General features: G+C 35.3%; 2 protein-coding genes and 1 non-coding gene across 3 annotated transcripts; 2 read left to right on the forward strand and 1 right to left on the reverse strand.

Moving 5' to 3' along the window:
- The first annotated feature begins 256 nt into the window (after positions 1-256).
- LOC140745247 (organic cation transporter protein-like) lies at positions 257-17,193 on the forward strand. The gene is made up of 5 exons (XM_073076983.1): positions 257-406; positions 7,514-7,971; positions 14,166-14,573; positions 15,158-15,401; positions 16,068-17,193. Exons 2-5 carry the CDS (start codon positions 7,571-7,573, stop codon positions 16,500-16,502), a joined length of 1,488 nt encoding a protein of 495 aa, XP_072933084.1. The 5' UTR covers positions 257-406; positions 7,514-7,570; the 3' UTR covers positions 16,503-17,193.
- On the forward strand, positions 10,993-11,065 carry TRNAF-GAA (transfer RNA phenylalanine (anticodon GAA)). The gene has a single exon. It is a non-coding gene; the product is annotated as a tRNA-Phe (tRNA).
- A 16-nt stretch (positions 17,194-17,209) lies between the features above and the next one.
- LOC140745603 (pancreatic lipase-related protein 2) lies at positions 17,210-25,342 on the reverse strand. Its single transcript, XM_073077542.1, has 9 exons — positions 25,306-25,342; positions 24,588-24,665; positions 23,750-23,801; positions 23,017-23,121; positions 22,314-22,455; positions 21,701-21,849; positions 20,329-20,543; positions 19,079-19,232; positions 17,210-18,072 (listed from the first exon to the last, which is right to left on the reverse strand). The coding sequence occupies exons 1-9, from the start codon at positions 25,340-25,342 to the stop codon at positions 18,000-18,002; spliced, it is 1,005 nt and encodes a 334-aa protein (XP_072933643.1). The 3' UTR covers positions 17,210-17,999.
- Between the last annotated feature and the right edge of the window lie 1,101 nt (positions 25,343-26,443).

The raw sequence follows: 26,443 nt of genomic DNA on the forward strand, positions 1-26,443 counted from the left end.
GATAATCATATGTGGTTACTTATTATACATCCACAATAATGACCTTAAATGAAAACATAAATTTTGATTATCAATATATTTTTCAATTTATAACAAAAATGTCATTATTTTTTTAGGTGAGAAACGTTTCACGGTAAAATGATTTTCCATAAAATACCCAGCTGTATTTGTTTTTCTAACTCTACATAATCTAAATACATGATCTTTGAAACTCTACAGCGTCGTTCATTGACGCGCGATTATGTAGAGATACGTTTTCCTCCGAGGACCGTCAGTGTTTATTTAGCTGTCTCTACAGACGCTACAATTTATTATAATAATTGTGTTTATGTTTATAATTGTGTCTTGAAAATAATCATTTTGTTTGTGTTTAAACTTAGTGGTGTGTTCAAAAATATTTGATTTTGTAAGTGTTATTATTATTTAGTCAATATAGTTTTTGTTATGTTTTTGCGTGTAAGCAGTTATTATACCGGTCTGATGCGCTGGGGATTCCGGGTTCGATCCTAGGAGATGTTAATGTGTTAAATTTTGGTTTTTGTTCTGAATTTTATCTTTGTGTGTCTATGGGTCTCACGACTTATATATGTGGGATTGGGAGTTTAAAAAAGAACTTTGTTTAGTTAAGAACTTGCCTACTGCTCAATAAAGTAGTGATAGTAGTGGTTAATTCCAATCATGGAGTCCGAGGTTCGATTCCCGGCAACTTTAATTTTATAAAATGTATGTATGTATAAATGTATTACCACTTGCTTAGTTGTGAAGGTAAATCATAAGGAAACCTGTTGTAAAAGTGTTCTTATGGGTGTATGAAGTCCGTACTTGCCAGCGAGGTGGACTATGACTGAAATCTGATAGGAGACCCGTGCCCAGCAGTGGGACAGGAATAGCTTGATCACTATACATTGTTTTATAGCCAAATTTTAATAAGAAAACTAACTTCATCCCTGTACTAGGCTTTTTAAAAAGATATAGTTTTGGGTCATAGTCCACTATACTACAGGAAATTATGAAGATGTGTGAAAATAGCTCTCGCTCTATGAACTTTAAACAAGATTGCAAATTAAGGTAATTAATCGCACTTGCCATGGTCAAAACCTATTTAACAAGAGGATGCAGCTAAATACATTACCAATATGATAAAGTGTCTGAAAATTATTGATAAAATAGAACTTAAAAAAGGCTTTTTATTTTTAACTGAAAAATCAATCTTAAAGACCAGCACTTTTTAAAATTTTCGTAAATACGAAATACGTAAATACAGAATATCCAACCAATTACCAGACTATATGTAATACTAATAAAACCTCTTATTTATTACATAAATATTTAATTACAAGTGATCATTATAAAAGGGGAATGATCTTTTAGGCAGCATACACACTAAGTAATTCAGTTAAATAATTTATCCATAACTAATATAAATTTAACAAATTATACATTTTTTTAATTGTTAAGAGAATCATCATATTTTAATTTGTTTCTTTACGTGACTCCCTTTACCTAATAGGGCTTCATATTATTAAAATTAAAAAATAATTAGATAATTAATTATACTTTATATTATACTTTTTTGTGACACACAAATTATTAGGCCAAAACGAAAAAATGCCTATACGTATAACTTCGTACAGAATCAACCCTGGATCCCTTTGCATGGCGAACCGGTATGAACTGTTATGTCGTGTTGGGTAATATACGTCCATAAAAGGCGTAGGGCGTTCCAGCTTAGCCTACGAGATGATGTAACATACTTGTTACCTTAGTACTTATTCCCACTTGCGGTTGGCTACAGGTCAATGAGCTATAGTGAACACTTATTATCAAGTATTTTTTTATTTATATTATATAAGTATCAAGTGAGCATGCAGTCCACCTGACAGTGAGTGAGTAACAATAGATTTTTTATAATATAGAAGTGGCAAAGAAGCGTAAAGTCCACCTGATTGTAAATGGCTACTGCCGACCATGGACACCTATAATGAACCTTAGATAAGATTAGATCCCTACCTGAGGTCGGCCACAGGTGCACTGCTACCCCTGAGGAGCTGTAATATCTGAGATAATTATGTTAGAACACCCTTTACACCCGAATACAGCAGCGCTTAACACTGTTGTTATGAGGCAGAAATAGGTGTTGCGGTGGTGCCGCCAACATCGAACCACAAAGTTTTAGAGGACTTTTAAAATCTCCAAACCAGTTTGATACTTCCGTAACATAATAAAAATTAGTAAAGAATAATCTATTGCCATCTTGCAATATCAATCCAATCATTTTTTATAATTTCGAACCATGCAACGCAATAGCGCCTAGCCATTAATATTTTACGTAATACAAAATTGGCAAAACTTTTGTCCCAATCGAAAAGATTATAAGTTTCGTTAGGCCTTATGTGCAACAGACAGACACCAGACAGAATTAAATAACAATGTGACTATTTGTACAGGTACTGGACTAATAAATTATATTTATTCGTACAGTTATTCAATTTTTTTTTTTAAATATATGTATTCGTATATTTTTTAAATTTTTTTTTCTTTAAACAATGTGACAAATTCAATTTTTTTTTAAATATATTTATGCGTACATTTATTCAATTGGTTAGGTTAGGTTAGGGTTTTTTTTTTTTTAAATATATTTATTCGTACATTTATTCAATTGGTTAGGTTAGGTTAGGTTTTTTTTTTTTTTTTAAATTGATTTCGAACGGGCTGATGGCGATCGACGTCATTTTTTGATGTTAAGAGCTTAGTTTCTAAAATCGATCGGTAGAGCCGTTTATAAGTTATTAAAAAAAAAAAATTTCAAAAAAAATTTTTTTGTACTTTTTTGAGATTTCTCAAAATCTACCGGTTCGAATCGGATAATAATAAATTGTTTGTCCAGTACCCGTATTAATAATTATAAATTATTCGTACGGTAACCGTATTAATAGACTCAGCCATTAAATAATGTGAATTGTTCATACATTAACATAGATTGTAATTGCATTCGAATTTTATGAGATTTAGCACAACTGTAATAAAATGCAACATTTTGACTTGACATTTATCTGTTGTAAGTCTGGAATGCGTCTAATTACATTTATATTTTATGGCAATTATACAAAATTGAATTTAGTTACCTACTTTAACTATATACTTAAATGTTTTATTACTTAGTAGGTACATGCCTTTTTCACCAGACATCAAATATTGCATAATAATATAAGTCCATACGCTTCATTAAAAAAATGGTAAAACAAACAAATGGTAAACAAACAAACAAACAAACGCGTTCTACACTCACAGCCCCACACTAGGATTCCCTGTATCGTCCAGAGACAAATACACAAACACCCAGACCCAGAGATCTAAATTCATCATTTAGAAATCTGTCTGGCTGCGGATCGAACTCGGGACCTTCTGCGCGTCAGGCCGCATGGTGACCGTTCCGTCACGCGGGTCGTAAAAATGCAAATTGGTCATCCAAAATGGTCACAGTCATCAAAGGACATTACCAAAATCAGATGGGTCAAGTACTTATAACATTTTTTGATGGACTTACGCACTTCTGCCATAATTAGTTAGCAGTGGGCTGAAGGTCATCCCATATACAGACAATAACATGCAAATCGGACTGTAAAGAAGGACACTTTCATCTTAGAGTAGGGTTGAAAGTTTCAAAAATAAAAGAATGACTTTTTTTATTTTATTGTATCTACTTAGTACTTTAATAATTAACTTATTTATAATTTAACTAGAAAATGTTAATTTAATAAATTTATTTTCATTTTTAAACCTGGTTAAAAACGAACTAACTTATCAACTAGGAAGTTTGCCATTACATATGAGTTCTCTTAAAATTGGCAGAAATAAATAATGGATTTGTAATTACGGCTTAATCCTAAAACTAAAATTGCATTTATGACTTATTACTAAAGTAAACATCAACAGTAGGTACAAGCAATAAACTCTAAAAATAGCGGTAATTTTTAGACCAAAATTTCTACCGCATTCTGGAAGAGACTCCTATAGCGACATCCCCTATTTTAGTTTGTCTGCCTGACTCTGTATCCGCCTGCCGTCTGTTGTTTATAAATATACTAGCTGACCCGGCAAACTTTGTACCGCCTCAAAATCTATTTATCAAATATATTTCATATTATTATAAAATATAGCCTATGTTACTCGTGGATAATGTAGCTTTCGAATGGTGAAAGATTTTTTAAAATCAGTCCAGTAGTTTTTGAGCCTATTCATTACAATCAATCAAACAAAAAAATTTTCCTCTTTATATTATTAGTATAGATGTATTTATTTCCTAGTATATTAATGTAATTGCTTTATATATACCTACCTTTTCTTTTATTTTATCTTTCGATCGTCCCTTAATTCTGAGTAATATTGAGCTTAACCCAGTATTGAGTTGGTACAAATAGAACGTAAATTCCTTACTAAAGCTTCACACAACTTTTAAGCACCACATGCAATCGGCTTATAGGTAAATCGTGTTATATTGCCGAATCATTACCCAATTGCTATCCAGTACAAGAGAGAGGTCCCACACAGTTGAGATCTTCTGAACTTGATACACGTGTTAAAGGCATTTTGTTAATTGTGTTACTTTCTATAAGTCAGTTAAGCAAATAAATTTAATTTAATTAAGAGCAAATATAGCATAAGCAGTATTACGACTTATATAGCATAAGTGAAATTTTGTGATTGTGCACTTAATTTAAATAATCCGACGGGTTTAAAATTGTGATTTTATATTTATTAATATTTAAAATTTGAATCCTAATAAATAAACTTGATTTTAATAATTCGTCGTTAATAAAAATAAATAAAATTTTATCTTTTTATTATTTTTTCAATAGATGTGTGATTTTAATTAAATCAAAATTTAAGTTTGAAAGTTATGATTATAAATTAGAAAATTTTTGAACATTATATTTTAATGGCCACTTAAATAAGGTAAGAATTTTTAAAAATTATCCTAATAAGAAATAACATTAATTTAAGCTATTTTATCAGTCGTGTCGAGCTTACGTTTCGATGTATTTAAAGCAATTGTGTCTCTACATTCAATTTTGAAATCTTATAGGTATATAAAATTCTCGTGTCACAATGTTAGTTACCGTACTCCTCCAAAACGGCTTTACCGATTTTCACCAAATTTTATATGCTTATTCAGTAGGTCTGAAAATCGGCTACTATTTATTTTTCATACCTCTAAGTGATAAGGGTTGTTCACCCTTCAAATTTTTTTATTTATATGGCAACACAACGTTTGCCGGGTCAGCTAGTAATAACATATATTGTATTACTTAATTTCTAACGAAATAGCCTTCGATCAAAAATACCATCTGTTGATCGAAGAAAATAGCATACATCAGATGAACTGCATCCTCACTTATTGCTTCTGTAACTAATTGAACAAAGTACACAAATAGCCGCGCGGCGCGCATATATAAACAATCACAGATCTTATGTAAATACCTTTTTACAAAATGCAAATTAGTACCGTTCAGATATACATGTAAGCACTTACTTATTTTGTTACATACTTTTCTTTGTATACAGGTTTGGTAAACTGGTTTGAGGGTGGTAGAATCTTTGTGGTTCGACTCCGGCGGCACCACCGCCACACCTATTTCTACCTTATAACAGCAGTGTTAAGCGCTGTTGTGTTTTGATTTGAAGGGTGTGGTAAGGAAGGTGGGAGACAGACTTTTCCGAGGCGTTCCAGCTTAGTCCTCAGGGGTAGCTGCGCCTCTATGGCCCATCTCAGGTAGGAATCTATTCCTATCTGGGGTTGACTACAGATGTCGATGGACGGCAGTAGCACCTTACCATCAGGTGGACTGTATGCTCATCTGCTACTCCTATATTATAAAAATACATGTAGGTGAATAATAACTTGTTACTGCCCCACTGCTGGACAAAAGCACTCAAAATGAAAAGAGTTTACAGAAACCCCACTACACTAAACATGGGTCAGAAGTCTTTACACACCTTTGAGATTTTTTATAAGACCTCTCAGGCACGAAGATATCCTCAAGATGTTTTCACCGTTAAAGCAAGTGTATTCAAATATAAACTTACAAAGATCACTGAACTGAGATCAAACCTACCCGGAAATCGAAGTTCGGACCTCTCGCTAGTACCTCTTACGTCGAGGTAATTCTACATTCTCAAAGGTCGCCTGTCACCATGGCTAATATTTAATTATGTAACCTTATCAAAAATATTACGTTATAGGCGTTGTTACAAATGAGTTGTTTATTTATCCGTTGAACAATTAAATAACAAAATTAGTATTTAGCAACTTTTGTAATAATTAGTTTTAATTACGAAAAAACATCTTAATATTTAATCTTCATACTCATAAAATAAATATAAATAATAATATGTTATTCATTATTGCTGGTAGTTGTAAACCTATTGCTGACCCACTGCTGGGCACAGGTCTCTTCTCGAAATTATAATTTAGGTCATAGTCTACCGCGCTGGCCAAGTGCAAATTGGTAGAGTTCACACAACTTTGAGGACTTCTTATTCAAGGTCTCCCAGGCGAGTAGGTTTCCTTATGATGTTTTCCTTCACCACTTAAGCAAGTGATATATATATATATATATATATATATATATATATATATAATTGCTTATTATATAAGCAAGTGATAATTATTGTTTAATACGCACATAACATTGAAAACTCGGAGGTGCATTGCATGCCTGGTGTTTGAACCTCAAACCCTCCGATTGAAGTCGAGTCTCATCCAGTGCTACCACTACCAATCCATTGAATAGATCCTCTTTCCTCATTCCTCCTCCATATACACAATTAGAGTAAGATTATAAATGTATAAGAATTTTGAAGGAAATATGTGTTATAGAGTTTCTTTCGCTGCTACTTCTTCATAACGAAACAACTTTTAAAGCGACATTAGCTTGTTAACATTCAAAGAGAACTCTGACCAGTAAAATGAACGATGAATAAAATATTTTCATATTGAAATAATTATATAAATAAAGTACAAAATGCTAGTTATACTCACCCGTGCGTATCGGTATACACAGTAGAAAAGGCAATAAACGGTAAGAAAACGGTATACACAGTAGAAAAGGCTAAACGAAGATGACCACATGATTTCACGCTCAAAATGGCTGTCGCGGTGGTAGGTACCTGTACGTTCTGTCCCTGTAGTTCCGGGACCAGAATAGGGCTACGGTATACCCTGCCTGTAAAAGTCCCACATAACCCTGTGTCGCTTCCACGGCGCCGGGTACCTTTTGAAGGTTTCCCCCCTCGGGAAAAAAAAAGAAAAAAGGTACCTATACGGTCGAATCATACGGGCCTTCAAAATTAATGCATACATAGTGTGTAAGCACCGTTATATGAGTATTTACACCCATATTATGTGAGAAAATGTTTCTTTCAATTGTATATTTATATAGAACAGTTATGTAACAGTATTAATCCATATACCAACATGTAAACGTAAAACTTTTTGTTTTATTCTTTCCAGAATACTGTAACCATCTGGAGATGACATCACTTTGAGTATCAAATTAAACCAAAAACAATGGTTCAAAGAATCGCAACGCAGATAGCGGCGTCGAAGCAAAAAGAAGATGGTCTGGCAAACCTAGTGGGCCACTTCGGCAAGTGGCAGCTCCTGGTCTGTGCCTCCGTCTCCCTGGTCAAGTTCTCGTCAGGCTGGGTGCAGATGGCCATCCTCTTTCTAACTCCAAACCTTGTCTTCTGGTGCGAGGACTTCGGCCCCAACTCCACAGAAGTTGCCAAAAACTCGACGTGTTACGACCATTGCTTGAAGTATGCCTATGATACCAGCCCGTTTGAGAATACCATTATTTCTGAGTGGGACCTCGTGTGCAAGAAGGCCTGGATGGCCAGCTTTACCCAGATGGTGCTGCAGCTTGGTGTCCTGATCGGGAGTATTATGTTCGGGTTTCTTTCGGATAGGTGAGTACCTACTTATTAATGAAATTTAAATGTCGGTTTATGTAAACCTCGCCGTCCATGGGCGTCTGTAATCGACTCTAAATGAAGTAAAGCCCTGCGTTGCTAAGGTAGAATGTCTTGACATAAGTCTGTACCATTTAATCCAGAACAGAACAGCCCTTAAAACCACTGTTATAAGGGCTATAAAGCGAAAATAGGTGGGATAGTTCAACCACAGTATACTCTTGAAGAATGATTATTTGATGGCTTCTTTGTCTATTCAATTAATTAACTAAAGAATGATTACATTCTAACACAAGAATCAACGAGTCTAAGTATATTGATTTTGATCTCATTGATAAATAGTGGTTTAAAAATCGTTGAATTACAACAAAGTGGAAACAAAACGAAATGGAATATCTAAGTACAACATAATAGTGAAGGTTAACATTGTAATGTTACCTTATCTGTTATTACAATGTCTGAGGTGTATTGGCATTCAACGTATATATCACACGTGAGGAAAATGCTCAAGGATTTATCATCTTATCGTGATCAGGGTTGCTACATGATCGAGTTTTCGATGAAACATTTACCTATTAAAAAATACGTAGAGCCGAACTCATTATTTTAATCATACATTGAAATTTCGTACCTCGTTAAAGTAAGACTGTTTTTATAATATTACAACTGGCAGTTTTGTACGATGTCCGTCGAAATTATTTATTCTTTTTTTGCAGGAAATGTAACTTTTTAAGCAAAAAATGACAATTTCAGTTGGTTTTATATAATGGATAAGCGAAAAATGAATAAGGGTTTAAATTTGTTCTACTGCGTATGACGGAACACACTCAAGACCGTGGTGCGAAAGAGATGACATTACTTCCGATGTCTCGTTTCCTTTTGGATAAGGAATAGACAAATTACTCATTCTTTTACATCACTCGCAGGTATAAAACAATATTGTTTTAAGGAGGTCATGGTACGAAACAAAATAATGTTGATGCAATATTGCAATAAAACTTTCATGAACTATGATGGTTTTTAAAAGATGGTGGTAGGCCCCCTGAAGTCAAACTTAGTTTATTTCAACTGGCAGCCCTAACCACGTTAACAATATAACGTAGTAACTCAACTGATCTTCTTACCTAAGCCAAACAACTTCGGTTCCGGTTACAACCATAGACATTGAAAAAGTGGGTTTCTTACTGATATCTAATTCGAAAACAATAAAAACATTCGCAAAGGTCACATGAAGATGCCATTGTAACAATTAATAATGATATATAAAAAATATTAACAAAAAATATTCGCGTACATAGTTTTTTTTAATTTAGATAGTCACGTTAACCGATAAAATATGCGCAAAAGCTAGGCATGGTTATAAAAAATAATTGGTTAAGCGCGAATCGAAGCAGACGGCAGGTTCCGTACTACCAATTTTTTTATTAATTTTAGTATTTGTAAGCCATTTAGTATTGTGAAATTGTATACTGTCGAACCTATTACAGATAAATAGTTAAAACGAAATATGCGATTTCTTGTACGACGAACCACCATTTATCTTTAATCTTTTTTATTTTTAGTATTTATTGTTATATCGGCGTTATACATACTCTGTTAAAAGTTAAAATGTCTATCTATTATAGTTCAGGACATAGAGCCATGTGATAGATGGTCAGACAGGCAGATAGAGGCCTACTCGTAGTAATAGGTATCCGTTCTGTGGGAACGGAACCCTAAAAATATTTAAAAAAAAACTTACATAGCACAATTATATTTGGATAGTCACGATTCGTTACCGGTCAAAAGATGTGCGCAAAAGCTATCAAAAAAAAGTCTGTCAATGAGTTTTGACTAAATATATTGTTGTTATTAGGATTCCGTACCCAAAGGGTAAAACGGAACCCGGAACAGACTCAGTAATAAGTCTCCGCTTTATGTCCGTCTGGCACAGGGCTCTATCTCTTGATCTGTAAGGGATAAACACTTGAGATTTTTAGAGAGTATGTATAACGACGGCTGCTATACATATACCAAAAATTAAAATTCTTCTTAACAAATATGGCTCACTATACGAGAAACTGCTGTTTCGGCGTTTTTCACTTTATCTATTAAACCGTAATACATAGTTCGATAGCAATATATTTAGAACTATGGCTGCATATATAGATATGCAGCCATAGTATGATGTGACAAATACTAAAAATAACTCTTGCCGTCCGCAACCCCGGAAGCCCCCTTTTAGTCGCCTCTTACGACAGGCAGGGGATACCGTAGCCCTATTCTAGTCCCGGAACTACAGGGACAATGTAAAAACCTAGCCTGGCTATCCTTAGAACGGTACAGGCGAGGCTATATTGTATGGTAACGCACTTTACCGAAGCATTCTGTGGGTATGGGGGTTGTGTATTTGTCTATGTGTGTGTCCATGGCACCCACGAGATAGGGAATCCTGTGGGGCTGTAAGTGTAGAAAGCGTTTTTTAATTATTGTCAGCGTCCAAGATATTGTGAGCGAAATGTATGACTGTGTTGTCTTTAAATCATGTAATTGAGTTTATAGCGAAATATAAATAAATAAATAAGTAAGTAAATAATAAATGAGCCATCAGGAAACGTATTTGTGACCGACCTCAAATAAGAACCGAGTCTTATCTGGGATACTACCACATCTTTTAAAAACCATCATAGTTCAGGAGAGTTTTATTCCCTCCTTATAACTGTAAAATATTCCGTCATACACAATTGAAAAAACTTAAACCCTTATTAATTTTTCGCTTTTCCATTTTTTTGCTTAAAAAGTTAAATTTCCTGCAAAAAAAGTAAAATAATTATTAAAATAATATTGCTTTAAGAGATGATAGTAACCCCCCTGGAGTTAATTATCCCATCCCCCCATGAGCTTACAATCAGGTACACTTTATGTTATTATGCTACTTCTATAAAAATGCTTTAAACGAAAAAACTCGTGTTATAATTTGCCTTTAATATTACCTCGATTTTGTATCAATTGATACTTAATTTCATAACATTACTCACAGCCGAAATAGCTCAGTTGGGAGAGCGTTAGACTGAAGATCTAAAGGTCCCTGGTTCGATCCCGGGTTTCGGCATTGTCCTCCCAGCGAACGCCTTTTTTAATTTAGAATGTATTTATTTTTGTTAATATACTTTTGACTAAATTCATTCATTTTTATATTTTTAAAGCAATGCAGTAAAAGGAACAATTATGTTATCTGAATATTCATAAATCAAATACTACTTACTGTGTTCGTACAATGTGATTTTCAAAACTGCTCAACTGATTACAATGAAATTTTGTTTATAGCCTGCGTAAAAATGCTAGTCCGCTCTGAATATAGAAATGAATCGCGTCGCCATAGCAAATTGTATGACTAGGTACACCTGCTCGCAACAACTTCAGAGCGGACTAGCAGTTTGGCGCGGACTATACCTATGTATAATACATTTCAAAGACAGCTTGCTTGAAAGACAGAAAATGTATGTTTCGAACCTTGAAGGGCGCAGTACGGAAAATACTTGCACGAAACATACTCAACTTTTCACCAAATACTAAGGACACATAAAATAACAGAAAGAATAAAAGAAAGAAGAAAGAAAGGATTATATTCACGATATCAACGCATTACTTTTATCGTAGGAACCAGGAAGTGTAGATGCGGTTGATATAAAGATTTATCCCATTCAAGATAATTTTCGGGGTCTTTGCAAATTCCTATCTGCAATGATAATAATAATGCTTTCTACTTACAGCTGATGGTTAGCTAATGCGGCCCATGCACATCAGTAAACAACCCCAGATAAGAACTTAACCTAAACATTGATTACGTCCTAAACATTGATTATGACTTAAGTTGGAAAACGCATTCTGAATATATTTGCAAAAAGTTAAATCAAATATCGTATGCTTTTCACATCTAGTTATATATATATTCCTTATGTGCGTGTGTATGTCACTGAACTCCTCCTAAACGACTGGACTGATTTTGATGAAATTTGTTGTGTGTTCAAGGGGACTTGAGAATGGTTTAGATTCACAATTTAGTCCGTTGGAAAAGGTTTTTTTTTAATTAATTTTTAATTCGTAAGTAGTTGTTGATTTTGGAATGTTTCACATTGGATTCGACAGACTTCGCTACCATCGCAGTTTTATAGAATCGGAAACTATGCATTTGATCAAGTGACGATCTTTAGCAAAGTTTTTGTCCAAGAACCCACGAAGGTTTGGGAGTTGGTAAGACAAATTTTCGACAGATGGCGCCACTGTCATTCCAATGAAGGTTTTATGTATGTTTCTGTTTTATGTATGTCATATTCTTTAAAATGCGTGCGAAGCCGCGGGCACCACTAGTATTATCTAACGTCGTTAACGAAAAAGCTGCTCAAATCTACGCTACGGCATAATGTTTTGGGGTAATTGTACAAGGCGAGAAGTTATATTTAAAGCCCAAAAAAATGTATTCGTGCTATCATGAGGATTCCAAGAACTAAAAGTTGATAAACATATTTTAGAAACCTGAAAATATTGACATTTCCTGCCTTATACATTTACGAAATAATGTTTTTTATAAAAAACAATTCTGACATATTTAATAATTATTTAATAAACAATAGACATAAATCAAAATTACTCGTATGTATCGTACCCTGTAAGACTTCCTTCCCAAAAGTGTGTTTAGCCTGGCACCTAAAATTTACAATAAAGTTCCTTCTGAGCTCCGAAATATAAATGATATTACTAAATTTAAAAAAGAATTTAAGAAAATTTTAATCGACAGATATTATTACTCTATTAATGAATTTTTAACTGACATAAATATTTAATTCTGTCTTGCATTGGAGAATATTAATTTATTTAAAATTGTTATTAGACTTAAATAAATAAATAATTATGTACTATTTATTCTTAGGTTACGACGAGAAATATTTGTAGCCCATAAGGGTTGAATGTAGAGCATCTTTTTGTAATATTTGAAAATCCTGTATACCTATATTCACAAATAAAGATATAATTATATTATTATTAAGATGCTAATGCGTTATTACCTCTGAGGATTAAGTTTAATAATTTCGGACGAGTATGTCTCCCTTACCACACCCTTCAGAACTGAACGATCATTGCAAAGGTGAGATGATGGTCCGGAGTCAAACCAAAAAGGGTTCCTCCACCTTCATAAACGACAAATAACATACAAATGAGTTTTGAAAGCGTATTAATTTGATAAATTAATGATGTATATTGAACTTAATTTATTTTATGAACACAACCATTTTGAAGAATACGTTTTGATTTAAGAGGAAAAGTTGAAACTTTATTGGTCCCTACGTAGGTATAGCATACCTATTATAATCTACTTAATCCTTACACGACCTTTTGCCCGCGGCTTCGCTCGCGTTACGAAGTAATATTTTCATCCCTTATTTTATCCCCTTGGGGGTAGAATTGAACAAAATCCTTTCTTAGCGGATGCCTACGTCGTAACATCTACCTGCATGCCAAATTTCAGCTCGATCCGTCCAGTGGTTTGGGCTGTGCGTTGATAGATCACTATGTCAGTCAGTCTCCTTTGAGTTATATATATTTAGATTAAGGTTGACTTACCAATGAAATTGATTCTCACATAACTTATTCCAAGGTCATCGATACTTAGAACACGATTTATAGATTATTTACAACAAAACAATAATTTATACGAAATTTAATATGTTATTAAGGAGAAGTCATTGTTCATAGTCAAATTTAAATTCACATGTGATAAATCTGTTTTTGAAAATAATAAGTGGGTAAGATTGATAATATCATAAACTTTTAGACGAAAAGTTAATAAGTTAGTTTAAACACAAGGCCAATATTCATAGCGTGATGTTACATAAGATTATTAGACTGATGTAATTCCAGAAATCATATGTGAAATAGGACTGTCTACTGATTGCAAATAAAGAGGGAACCAAATAATTACACATTACTCTAATTTAACTTGTAGTTAATTAGTAATTAGTTTTTATGTAAAGTTAGGATTGTAGGTTGTACAGAAAAGCTTAAAAAAATATATTTTTTTTCCTTATATTGCAATATGGATTTCCAACTAAAGGGTTCAATATATGGTTCCCAAAAATATATTGTTACCTTTTTATGTAAGCGGCGTTTTTATTCTTAATTTTTTAACTTATTTTTATTGATTTTCTTTTCAGATATGGGCGAAAAATAACATTTCTGGTCTCCATCACGTCGCTCATAATCCTCGGTTTTGGGGTCCCGTTCTCGCCAAACTACATCGTCTTCACCGTGGTGCGATTCTTCCTCGGCGTCGCAACAGCGGGCACTATGGTTATCTCTTTCGTTCTCATCATGGAGACCATTGGCACGAAGTACAGAGAGATATTTGGTTGCCTCTTTCAAATTCCCTTCATCATTGGCCACATGACGGTGCCACTGTTCGCGTATTACTTCAGGAAATGGGATGAATACTCCTTGGCACTAGCAGTACCGCCTCTGATCTATTTGGGGTACTTTTTCGTCCTGAATGAGTCGCCCAGATGGTTGGTCAGCGTAGGAAGAGTTGAAGAAGCCACGAAAATTGTGACGAAGGCTGCGGAGATGTACGTATCTTCTGTGTACTGTATGTAATTCTATAGTATAAATTGTTTTGAAATAACATGTTTTAATTCTGTGACCTATGACAATTTAGTGGTAATATCCGTAATATTGATTAAAGTAAGTTTTTTAAGTTAAAAATCTAATATGGACTATGTAATCAAAATAAAAATAAAAATAAAATAAAAATGTCAAAGTAATCATCAGAGATTTTTCACAGTTGATAAAAGAAAACATTGGGAAGAGATCTACACGCCTGAGACTTCAGTAAAAAAGTTCTCCAAATTGTTTAAAATGTTATGCACAAGTTTTTAGAAAAGGAATTTGTTGAAGACGATAGTGATGACACTAACTTGCTTAATTTCTGATGTCTTTTATTAATAATTAATTCATCTATTTATTGCCTACCAAAGATCAAAATTTGATATATTTTTAATTATTATAAGTGTAAAACTTTAAGCTCAAATTGAGACAATTGCTAAGTTGTAATTGTAACTTCAATCGGTAGGCAAAACATTGGCAAAAATCATTAAAAGTAGTTCGTAAGAGTTTTTAACTCAGTTTTTATTACTTCCTCTTGAACTTTCAGGAACGGTCTCCCAACAGCGAAGATAGGAGAAACCCTCAAGCAGATGTCAGAGGAGATCAACTGCAAGGCAGACGAGCCGAAGCTGAACTACAGCGCGCTGTTCCACCCGGCGCTGCGGGTGAAGACGGTCTGCTGCTGCGCCATGTGGATGATCACGGGGCTCACCTTCTTCGGGTTCAATCAGTACATTAGTCAGACCAGCCCGGATCCGTTTATTAGTGTGGCGGCGGCTGGTGGTATTCAGGTATTAATATTAACCTTTTATACATATTTTTTTTATAATATAGGAGTAGCAGACGAGCATGTAGGCCACCTGATGGTAAGTGGCTTCTGCCGCCCATGGACATCTGTAATGAACCCAGACAGGATTAAATATTCCTACGTGAGGTCGGCCTCAGATACGCCGCTACCCCTGAGGACTAAGCTAAAACGCCTCGGAAAGATATGTCTCCCTTACCACACCCTTCAAAACGGAACACAGCAGTGCCTAACACTGCTGTCATTAGGCAGAAATAGGTGTGGCGGTGGTACCACAAAGGATTCTTCCTCCTTAAAACCACCACCTTTTTATATAAGATTGGAGTAATAATCAAGCTCGTAATTCAACGGATGGTGAGTGTTCATTACCGCCCATGGTCACCTGTGGCCTTATATAACAGGTTTTACCATAGGCACAGACCCGAGACCTAAATTTAGTGTTTAGATGTGTGGCTCCCCAGCATTGAACCTGAAACCTTGTGTGATAGATGACTTTGCAACGTAAGTGGTCGACGATAAGCAATTGTTACATGTCAACATAGATTTTTTTCAAAAATTAATTTGTGTTCACTTTACAACTCTTTTGTCGTCATTATTATTGTAAAGTATTCCTTATCAACATAGAATAAACCCCATTATTTCATAATTTCAGATCCCGTCAAACCTCGTCTCCATATGGCTGATAAAGCACTTCGGTCGCAAGTTAACCACCGCTACATTCTTCGCTCTGGGCGGCATTTGCGTGGTGACCCTGGGTTGCGTGCCACACACCTTCTGGATAACCCTCACGTTGGGCACATTGGGCGTCAGTTGCACTGCGATAGTAGCGGCATCTATCTACATCTTTACATCAGAACTCTTTCCGACGGTAGTAAGAAATATGAGTATGGGAGCGTCATCTACCTCAATGAGGGTAGGATCAATGATAGCACCGTTTATTTCTAATCTATCCTTGACCATACCCTGGTTACCGACTGTTATCTTCGGTGTAGCTCCTATAGCGGCGGGGGCAGTGTGTTTGATGCTGCCAGAAACGAAAGGTACCACGCTACCTGATAGTATGGAAGATATCAAGAATGCTGGTTGATTGTACTGTGATATTAGTTTAATAACTAAGCAATTTCTTTTTATTTTTAACCTAACGATTAAACAGACGTGCTACCTGATGGAAAGTAGTCAACGCCGCCTATGGACTTTTGCAACTCCAGAGGAGTCGCCAATGCATCGCGGGCTTTGTATGAGAGCTTTTTTTACACCTTTATTGAAGAGATGTATGTATAACTATTTTGTGATAAGTGAAAACTGTTGTGTAATTAATATATAATTAACATTTAATAAAAATAGAGTTACAGATGCGTTGCTCTGACATTAAGATGGGACGAATCACATAACATCACTAGAATATAACAGCGCTACATTGCTGTTATAAAAAATAGCGCGATGGTGATTCAACGGTCTACCCCGAATGATTCTGTTCATTTTATAATTTTAATTTATATTTAAGTTTTTAGAAATGTTGACGGTTTTCTGGACGAATTTATTAATATTTAATGTTATATTTTTAAGATCTTTTTATTATACATACAATGACAAAAAAGAAGAGATAAAATAAATATGATGCCATCTATGTAAAGTGTTTATATCATACTAGCTGACCCCCAAACGTTGTGTTGCCATATAAATAAAAAAAATGTTAAGAATGAACAACCCTTATCACTTAGGGGTATGAAAAATAGATAGTAGCCGATTCTCAGACCTAGTGAATATGAATATATAATTTGATGAAAATCGGTAAAGCCGTTTCGGAGGAGTACGGTAACTAACATTGTGACACGAGAATTTTATATATAAGATTTAAGGTGATTTGACAGGGTTATAAAAAATATTAAAGATGAAACAACTTTTGTGTGTGTATATTCAAATATTGTGTAAAAGGTATAGAAAAACAACGTAAATAGTTACCTTCATTCAATTTATTTGGTATTTTATAATAATACTAAGTAGTAATATTATATTATGTGATAATTTGAGTTAATTGAGCAAATAGACAGTAAGTTACTATAATTAGGCAATACGTAATTGGTATTTTGACAATAATATAATAAATATAAATATTGTTATTTACTTATTTTACCATTAATTCCCTTGAGTAGTTACTAAGCTTACTTATAATTTTATAAACTAAACTATCAAATTATATTTAAGGAAATTATAAATACGTACTTAATATACACAAGGATATTTATTTTACAAATGGGCTCAAAAATACAAAAATACAGACTAATAAAAATCACCATTGATTTTCTAGCCATTAATTTCAATAGAACATTTAGTTTATAAAATTAAAGAAGCAGACGAGCATGTCGACCACCTGATGGTAAGTGGCTACTGCGGCCCATGGACATCCACAATCAATCCTAGATAAGATCCAAGTCTAAGGGTTCTTGGTACTACACATTTAGGTCTTTCTACCTTACCACACCCTTCAAACCCACAGCACTGCTGTTAAGAAATAGGTGTGACAGTGGTGTCTCTGCAAATTTCTACCACTTTTACAGTTCTGTTATCTAAGTCTTTTCAGTTATCATTCAGCGCCTCTTTCACCCAACGCGAAGGGTTCCTGTGCTGCAGTCCTTAAGTAGAAGTTACCACGTAACCTGAAACAATGAATTTTTTTATTTATATATTCATGCCACATATTCTTCGCCACGCCATAATACACAAAAAATCACAATGAGGTCTATAAATTAATTATTAGCTCCCATCATAATGTCCGGGGGTTGAAATCAGATCTTTGCGGGGTTGTAAATGATAGTGCCAGATTCTATTATCCTTACTTAATATTATAAATCCGAAAGTAACTCTGTCTGTCTGTCTGTCTGTCTGGTTGTCTCTTCTTCACGCTTAAACCACTGAACCGATTTTAATGAAATTTTGTACAAAGATAGTCTGAGACCCGAGAAAGGACATAGGATAGTTTTTATCCCGGAAATCCCACGGGAACTAGGGATGGCAATGTAAGATCGATTAATCGCAGAATCGATCTTTTGGACCCAAAACATCGATTATTTTAATCGATATTAGTAAGGATTGAATCGTAAACTATGCAATTGATCAAGTGACGATCTTTAGCAAAGTTGAAGGTATGAATTTACAGTTTTATGTATGTTAGTATGTTATATTATTTTCTTTTAAACGCGGGCGAAGGCGCGGGCAGAAATTAGTTATTGTAATAACGTTAAACAGTATAATGGGTGAGGCGAAGGTGCCTCCGTGCTCGAATAATATAGGGTTCTAGATCTTCAAGACCTCCGGTGCCCATTTAACCATTATAAAACCAACTCTCCATAGGGTCTTTGTAATCATCATCATCATCAACCCATTACTGTCCCACTGCTGGGCACGGGTCTCCTTTCAGAATGAGAAGGATTAGGCCATAGTCCACCGCGCTGATCTAGTGCGTATTGGTAGACTTCACATGGCTTTGAGATTTTTTTTAAATCGCTCAAGTATACAAGTTTCCTCACAATGTTGAACAATGTCCTTTCACCGTTGAATCAAGTGATAATTAATTTTTAGTCCTTGTCATTCGTCATGAATACACTATCTACCGGAGTCGGTATCAGCCAATCTACCAAACATTTTTAATGATGAGTTCCTCACGTGGTATCAGTCTCTATCCCCATGATCACAAGTGGGGCGTTCCGACATCGACCCCGTAGGAACGTGTCATAGTCTGAGCAGCGCCGCGCTAGAAACTTTCCACCCTCTACAGCCTCCGCCCAGAACCTCCACGACCGCCAGTGGCTGCAGAAATCTGGGGAATGGAATGGTTTTATGATATAAAAGTAGCGAGAGAGCACCTAGGTGGAACACTTTTCTGTAGTTAGTCTCTTGCGGTACCACCGCCATACCTATTTCTACCTATTCTGCCTAATAACTGCGGTATAGATTTGCTGTGTTCTGGTTAGAAGGTTATAAGGTAGTAAGGTGGTGTTGTAATAAAGGAGAAATATTTTCCAACTAAGTCCTCAGGGGAAGCGACGGGTCTGATGCCAACATCAGATAGGAATCTAATCTTATCGGGGGTTGATTACAGACGTCCATGTGGCAATAGCTACTTACTATCAGTTGATTAAACTAATTAAATTAAATTCGCATTCCGTTTAAATAAATAAATGACGTTTTCTACACCCATAACCTCACACGATTTTTACTGTAAATTTTTTTGAGACCTAACTAAACATTCAGACCTAGATCAGAAATCTAATTTATTAATTTAGATATTTATATTATTTGTCTAATCTGGAATCAATTCCAGAACACGTTCCTTTTCCTACCAGTATGGTGATCAACTCGCTACGCGGGTAATCAATATCCATACACATATTTTTGTTTTAATCCTATTCTAATAACCCTGAACAGGCTTTACGCTAGTGATTTATTTATTTATTTATTGAACACCAACATAATGTACACTAAATATATTAGTAAAGCGTAAAATAATTAGAGAAAATAGGTGAGTGCCATTACAATTACAAGTGAAGACTGCATGCTATAAAAAGAAGCGAGTATATAGAATTATAAGGGTAGAATGAACACATGCATTTTTAGATACTATTTTAAAATTATTTTTTAACTAATTTCAAACTATTTTTAAACTTGCAAATGTCATGCGTAAAAATGTCAATATCTATACGTTAAAAAACTTCCCGGAATTCGCGAACCATTCTGTTAAGAGGTGCATTCTGACCAAGATTTGAATAACAATGAGTGTCTTCGAAAATATAAAATCTTGACGCTCTGGGTAGTTTGCACGGAATAGAAAAGTTTAGCTGTGAAACAAGTTCATGGGCAGCAAGCAGTATATTTGCAAGCTTATATAGAACAAGAAGGTTTGTGATCCCATAAACCTTCAGCAGTCAAGGGCACAGTGAGCGGCAGACAGCCGGGCTGCTTGGCGGTGCCGTGGTTGGGCCAGAAGTCCGCGTGGCCGGTGCTGGCCGGCGCACCGAACCCGCCGCCGTCCGTGTGCATGATGTCCACGAAGCCCGCGTCCTCTGGGCTCACTGGCACCGCCAGCAGCGCCGGGTAGAACCCTGGGTACGCTGGGTCTAGGCCGGTTAACCTGGAAAAATTATAAACCTTTTTTATTCCTAAAGAGTAGCAGACAGCCATGCAGGCCACCTGATGGTAAGTGGCTACTGTCGCCCATGGACATCTGTAATCAACCCCAGATAGGATTAGATTCCTACCCGAGGTCGGCGACAGATGCACTGCGACACGCTAGAACGCCGCATTACCATCACATTATGATAATTTAGTCACGTAAGAATCCTCTATTCGGGTCTTATGTGATAAATGAAAGATCCTTTAGACTTTAGACGATCAGACAAATTTCCTCAAATTCTTTACTTAGGTTCATCAAAAGGAACTTTTTAGGAAATGTACGATACCATTTGTGAGTTCTTGTTTTCAAAAGTGCATATTGTACACCAATCCGCATTGGTGATGTGGAATAGATGTGATGGAGTATGCTCCAGGCCTTTCACAGGTGTAGGAAAAATCTAATCCAGCTTAGATAATATAAAAAGGTTAATGAAAGGGAAATTATAAAACGATCGAATAAAAAAAACTTAGCGACTGATAATGACATACTGTTTTAATAACTTGTGCGACTACATTACTAAGTGATGAACTGGAAATATAGAGAGGCAACTTTAGTATTAAGATAGATTATGTTTTTCTAATTGAATTGGTTAGGTTAGGTTGGAACATATCAGACAATATAAAATTAAGCGAGCAGGGCGCGGCAGCGCCCCGCGAGCGGGTGGGCCCAATCTGTATGAATTCAGACCTTACCTTTATTCATGATCAATGACATGAGCACACAATATTCTACTTATTATAGTATTTTTCAAAGTGGATTTTGTATTCGAAACACTTCATTTAAAATAAAATGCTGCTCAGTATTAAAAAAAATTGCTAAATATTGAATAAAACGCAGAACGTAATGTTTACACTTATACAAATATTAGATCACTCAAATATAATGAAGCTTCTCATTTCGTATTTTAAGTAACTCACATTAATGTTTGTAAGTTGCTGTTCTGTTAATTTCTCATCACTCGCAGCCAGTCGCTCACTTAGTAATACTATAACCAAAATTCATTATTTTTGTCATTCAAAACTTTTATTTGCAGTCACTCGTTTAAATACTACCCTTAATGAAAGAAAGTCAGGAATTTGCGATCTCAAATTTTTTTTAAATGAATATATTCATACCTGGGAACTTTGACCCCCTTCGACTTTAAATATCTTGCGATAATCGCAGCGACGTTTACGCCCATCGAATGCCCGACTATATGCAGCCCTTGTAGAGACAGCCCGCCCTTCAGCAGCTTTAAAAGCGCCTTGCCAGTCTCCATGCCTACCTGAAATTAAAATATTTTTATCAGTTTGCATAATTACTAATTCGCAACAACCCAAGCATATAACGTGGAATCCACAAAAATAACGCCTAATCATATTAACTATAAAATATTTCTGTTTGAAACTTCTTGATAAGCTAACCTTATAAATTGTAAATTATATTTTTTCTAATACTATTAGTACTGGATCAGAATTTCGTGGTTGGTATTTTATATAAAGTAAAACCCAATTGCTTAAAAGTATAACCTAAATTACTTCTACAATTAGGACGAATCAAACGACACCTTATATTATATTAAAATCCTTCAAGCACTATGGTCTGGAGAGCATACCAAAGAACATACATACGCTCGAAAAACATTTCCATACATCGTTAGGTAAAATAAGGAAGATTCTATGGAGCGAGCGAGACATCATTAATTCGGCGGCTGCTTTTGATTTTATTGTTTAATCATCATAATCATACCGTTTGTACACTAAGCCCCGCTCCGATGTAGTTCCCGAAGCCGAAGTTGGCCCAGTCCAGCACCAGGATGTTGTAGCCGCCCCGCTTCAAGTAGGCGCGGACCACCGTCTCCACACTGAAGTCGTTCCATAGCTCCACGTACCTTAAATATATAATATATCGGTATATTTTAAAGCGGGTACAACTAGTTCGAAGGTGGTAGAACTGTTTGTGGTTCGACTCCGGCGGCACCACCGCCACAACTCATAACAGCAGTGTTGAGCGCTACTGTGTTCTGCTTTGAAGGGTGTGGTAAAGAAGACATACCTTTCTGAGGCGTTCCACTTTAGTCATCAGGGGTAGCGGCACTTCTGTCGCCGACCTCAGGACATATCTAATACTATCTGGGTTTGATTACAGATAGATTTCCACGGGCGGCCACTTACCAACAGGTAGTTTGCATGCTCGTCTGCTTAACAAAACAACACTTGTACGAGGCATTTCAACTTAGCCTTCAAAAGCAATGTATCTGAAGCTGACCTAAAATAAGACTTGAATTCTACCAGTAATTAATCAAATCGCAATTTATATGAGCTGCTTCCTAGCTATTTCTTTAAAAAAATCAATCATAAACACAATCTAAGTTCACAGAAACATTGATTGAATATATTTTATAATGAGGCCAGAGCATCCGATATTGGCGGTTCAACTACAGTAAAGTTACCCGTGAATGTAGAAAGTTGTGGGCTTCCGCACGTCGAAGTTGGGGTTCGATAGCAGACGCTTTATGCTCCCCACGCGGTACGTACTGGGCTGGGTTATGTTTGTTCTGGAATTATAGGAAGTAATCGATAAAGGTTAGAAGGCTGTGATAAGAGAGACAGACTTGAGTCGAACTTAGTGCTTAAGTGTTGCAGATATTTATTCAACGTTCCAACGTAGTAATCACAGGTAGCAACGCATCTGTGATTACTACAGCTGTGGTTGCACGTAACGCAGCAGCAGAGACGGATTTAAGAGTAGGGTAGACGGTGTTACTGCCCCGGGCCCCCATAAGAAAGGGGCCCACACAACAGAGATATAAAAAATCCAAATTTCAAGTTTTGTTTTTAGTAAGTTATATTTTTTTTTGGAAAGTTTGACGGAGAAATATATCTTTTCATCGGAAAATAATAGACGCCTCAAGTCCTTCGTTGCCTCAGGGCCTCTGCAATATCTATCCCGTCCTCGACCTCAGCCTTATAGTACTCTACTCGTATCCGGGGTTGATTATAGACGTCCATAGGCGGCAGTAGCCACTTACGATCAGGTGGAATGAAAAGGTAAGTAAAGGTAAAATTTGTAAATTTCTGCCTACATTATCACCGAGTAGGTACTGCTGTCGAACATAATAGTGTCGTTAATCCACAAAAATAGTTCATGTATATTGTATATAAATAGCTATAACTTATACATACCCATAGTATATGATTCTTATATCAGATGCGGTCGCCGATCTTCCATCAGGTACTGAAAAACAGATATTATTTTTATTCTATGAATAACATTAAAAAAAAGAAATATTCACTATTTTATCGTTTATTATGCTGTGGTCAATGTCATTCAAATAATTTACATAAAGTAACTTAAAAACTATTTTATGATATAAAATTAAATTGCAAAAAATAATGATTGTATTATATTTATTATGATTTCCTCCTCTTTTAGTTAATTTGCTTTGTAAAAAGTGTGTTAGGTAGGTACTGTTCGAATGTATCTGTAGTTCCCGGATCAGAATAGGGCTACGGTATCCCCTGCCTGTCGTAAGAGGTGACTACATCGGGGCTTCCGGGGTTGCGGAGGGCAAGAGTGGGAGCTCGAACCGCCTGATCATCGACCCCGGGAAGGACGGCGGTATGTGTGGTCGCATACCGTCGTGTACACTCGCCGATACGGCGGGCGTCCTGCTCACCTGGACAGAGGCAGACGGGGCAACGCGCTAAGAGGACTCGGGTTGCGTTCCTTTGGACATCCCGGAGTCGTTTATATAGCGCCGAGGACGGCCACCGGGTGGGTTTTAGTGCGGTAACAGTCCCACATAACCCCGTTTCGCTCCCATGGCATAGGGTACCTTTTGAAGGTTTCCCCCTCGTAAGAAAAATCGATGTCGTATTTAATTTTAATATTTCATACAACAAATGACGACCGAGAAATTAAAATATTTAACTTTGTACTTATTTAATATTTATGTTGATAAAAATTAGATTAAAAGGACACTGCCCTTTCTACAAACTTATTTCCTATAATGTTAATTACCTGGCATGGCCGTTCGAAGAATCTGCCGGAAGCTATCAGCTGATAGTGGTATGGAGACCTCTCTCTGCGCTACACACACTGCCAAATAAATAAAAACATAATCAATATATTCGTAAAAAGCGTCCCCATTAAAAGTATTTTCGTTACAAATGATCCATTTCATTAAAACCATTAATAAACACCACTCATAATCATAATATCAATAAGGTACCTACCATTATACCTATATCGTAAATATGGAATAAATAATAAAATAGGTATTAAAACAAAACCATGACCTGAGATATAAATAATAATTACATACTTTACAATGTCTGATGTCATGATCAAATGGAATTTATCTGGTAAATCGCATAAATCGATTTAACATATTTACCCATGCGATTTCCATACAGTCATAGTATGCGATACACGATGTAATGATAAAATTATAGAAGTAACAGTTGACTGTCTAATACAGATTGAAAAGGACGTCCGTCAATCTATCTTGGATAGAAGTCGTATACGAGGTCGGCCTCAGGTTGAGAGATGGAAATCTATAATCAACTTTAGATAAGATTGGGATCCTAAATCGGTCACACCTACGGTGTTAGCTTGGTATTCCTGGAACTAAGTTAGACTGCTGTTGTAAGACGGATGGTGCTCTTAAAAATCGAATCGGAGGAGATTCTCACCTTCAATATTAAAGTAAAAGAAAATCAAAGATAAATGTACGTACCAGCGATAAGAAATAAAAATCCAAATACACTTCCCATAGTTATTTCGCCTGCTTTGTTTGAAAGAATTAATTGAATTAAATTAATTGTTCAGTTAAACATATTAAAATAATTAGTGTTTAGCGTAAATGACCACATAGCTACGGTAGATTAGCTATCATAAAACTAAGTATTCTATCTCGTTATATGGTAAGTAGTGTACCTACTATTCTTAACACAAATTAACTGCAGTCATTATAATGTAGTTAATTATTAATTACACGTGTTAATTTGCTCACTAGAATTTTAATTTCAATGTATAGGACAGAAGGTTTCCCCCTCGAAAAGGAAAAAAAAACGAAAAAAAAAAGGACAGATTCATAAGGTCTCAGTATGTCAGTAGTTTATAATCAAGATTTATTTAAAATTAACTATACTAAAAATATTTTTAAATGTTATGAAAATATCTCGGAAAAAATAGGTTTCGAATGAAGTGGAATAATATTAGTTTGTCACCTGAACAACACTTAAGATTTTTATTGTCGTTAATATTTCAATTACTTGGTAAGGTTTTTAAAGTCTAAACTTAGTAAAGATTTATCTTTATAAACTACACTGTTACTACACTGTATATTTCAATATATTTTTGAATATAAATTAATAAGGGTCGAATTTTGACACATAACACACTTTTGCTCACACAAAAAGGTATATATAACACAGTCGTAATACACAATGATCTTCAATGGTTAAGTGGCACCTAATCCAGTGAGGTGCAGTCAGTGTGTCAGCCCAACTGACACAGGTCGCAGGTTCGACCCTGAAGGTCGTAATTATTGTTAAGGTTGAAACATACTTATCGCATACGCTCTGCCATGCGATCAAATCAACTCGTAATTATCGCATAATATGACAGATATTTGTAAATCTGAAATGTATATTAATTTTAATTTTGTCTTAAACAGCAGCGAAGCAACAGAGAATATACAAAATGGAGACTAATTTTCCATAATAATTGACATACCTACAGAAAGCCTTATAAAAAGCTGTTTTAAGCTAGATAACTGGCCAGTTAGACATAACTGTTCTTAGATTTGTAGAAGGTAGAAATCAGAGTTATCCAAAAAAATAAGTCGTAATATTACTCTTGTAAATATTTAT

This window comes from Epargyreus clarus, unplaced genomic scaffold (assembly GCF_041222505.1).
Source record: "Epargyreus clarus isolate Ecla_fem2 unplaced genomic scaffold, WU_Ecla_fem_2.2 ptg000010l, whole genome shotgun sequence".
Classification (NCBI taxonomy): domain Eukaryota; kingdom Metazoa; phylum Arthropoda; class Insecta; order Lepidoptera; family Hesperiidae; genus Epargyreus; species Epargyreus clarus.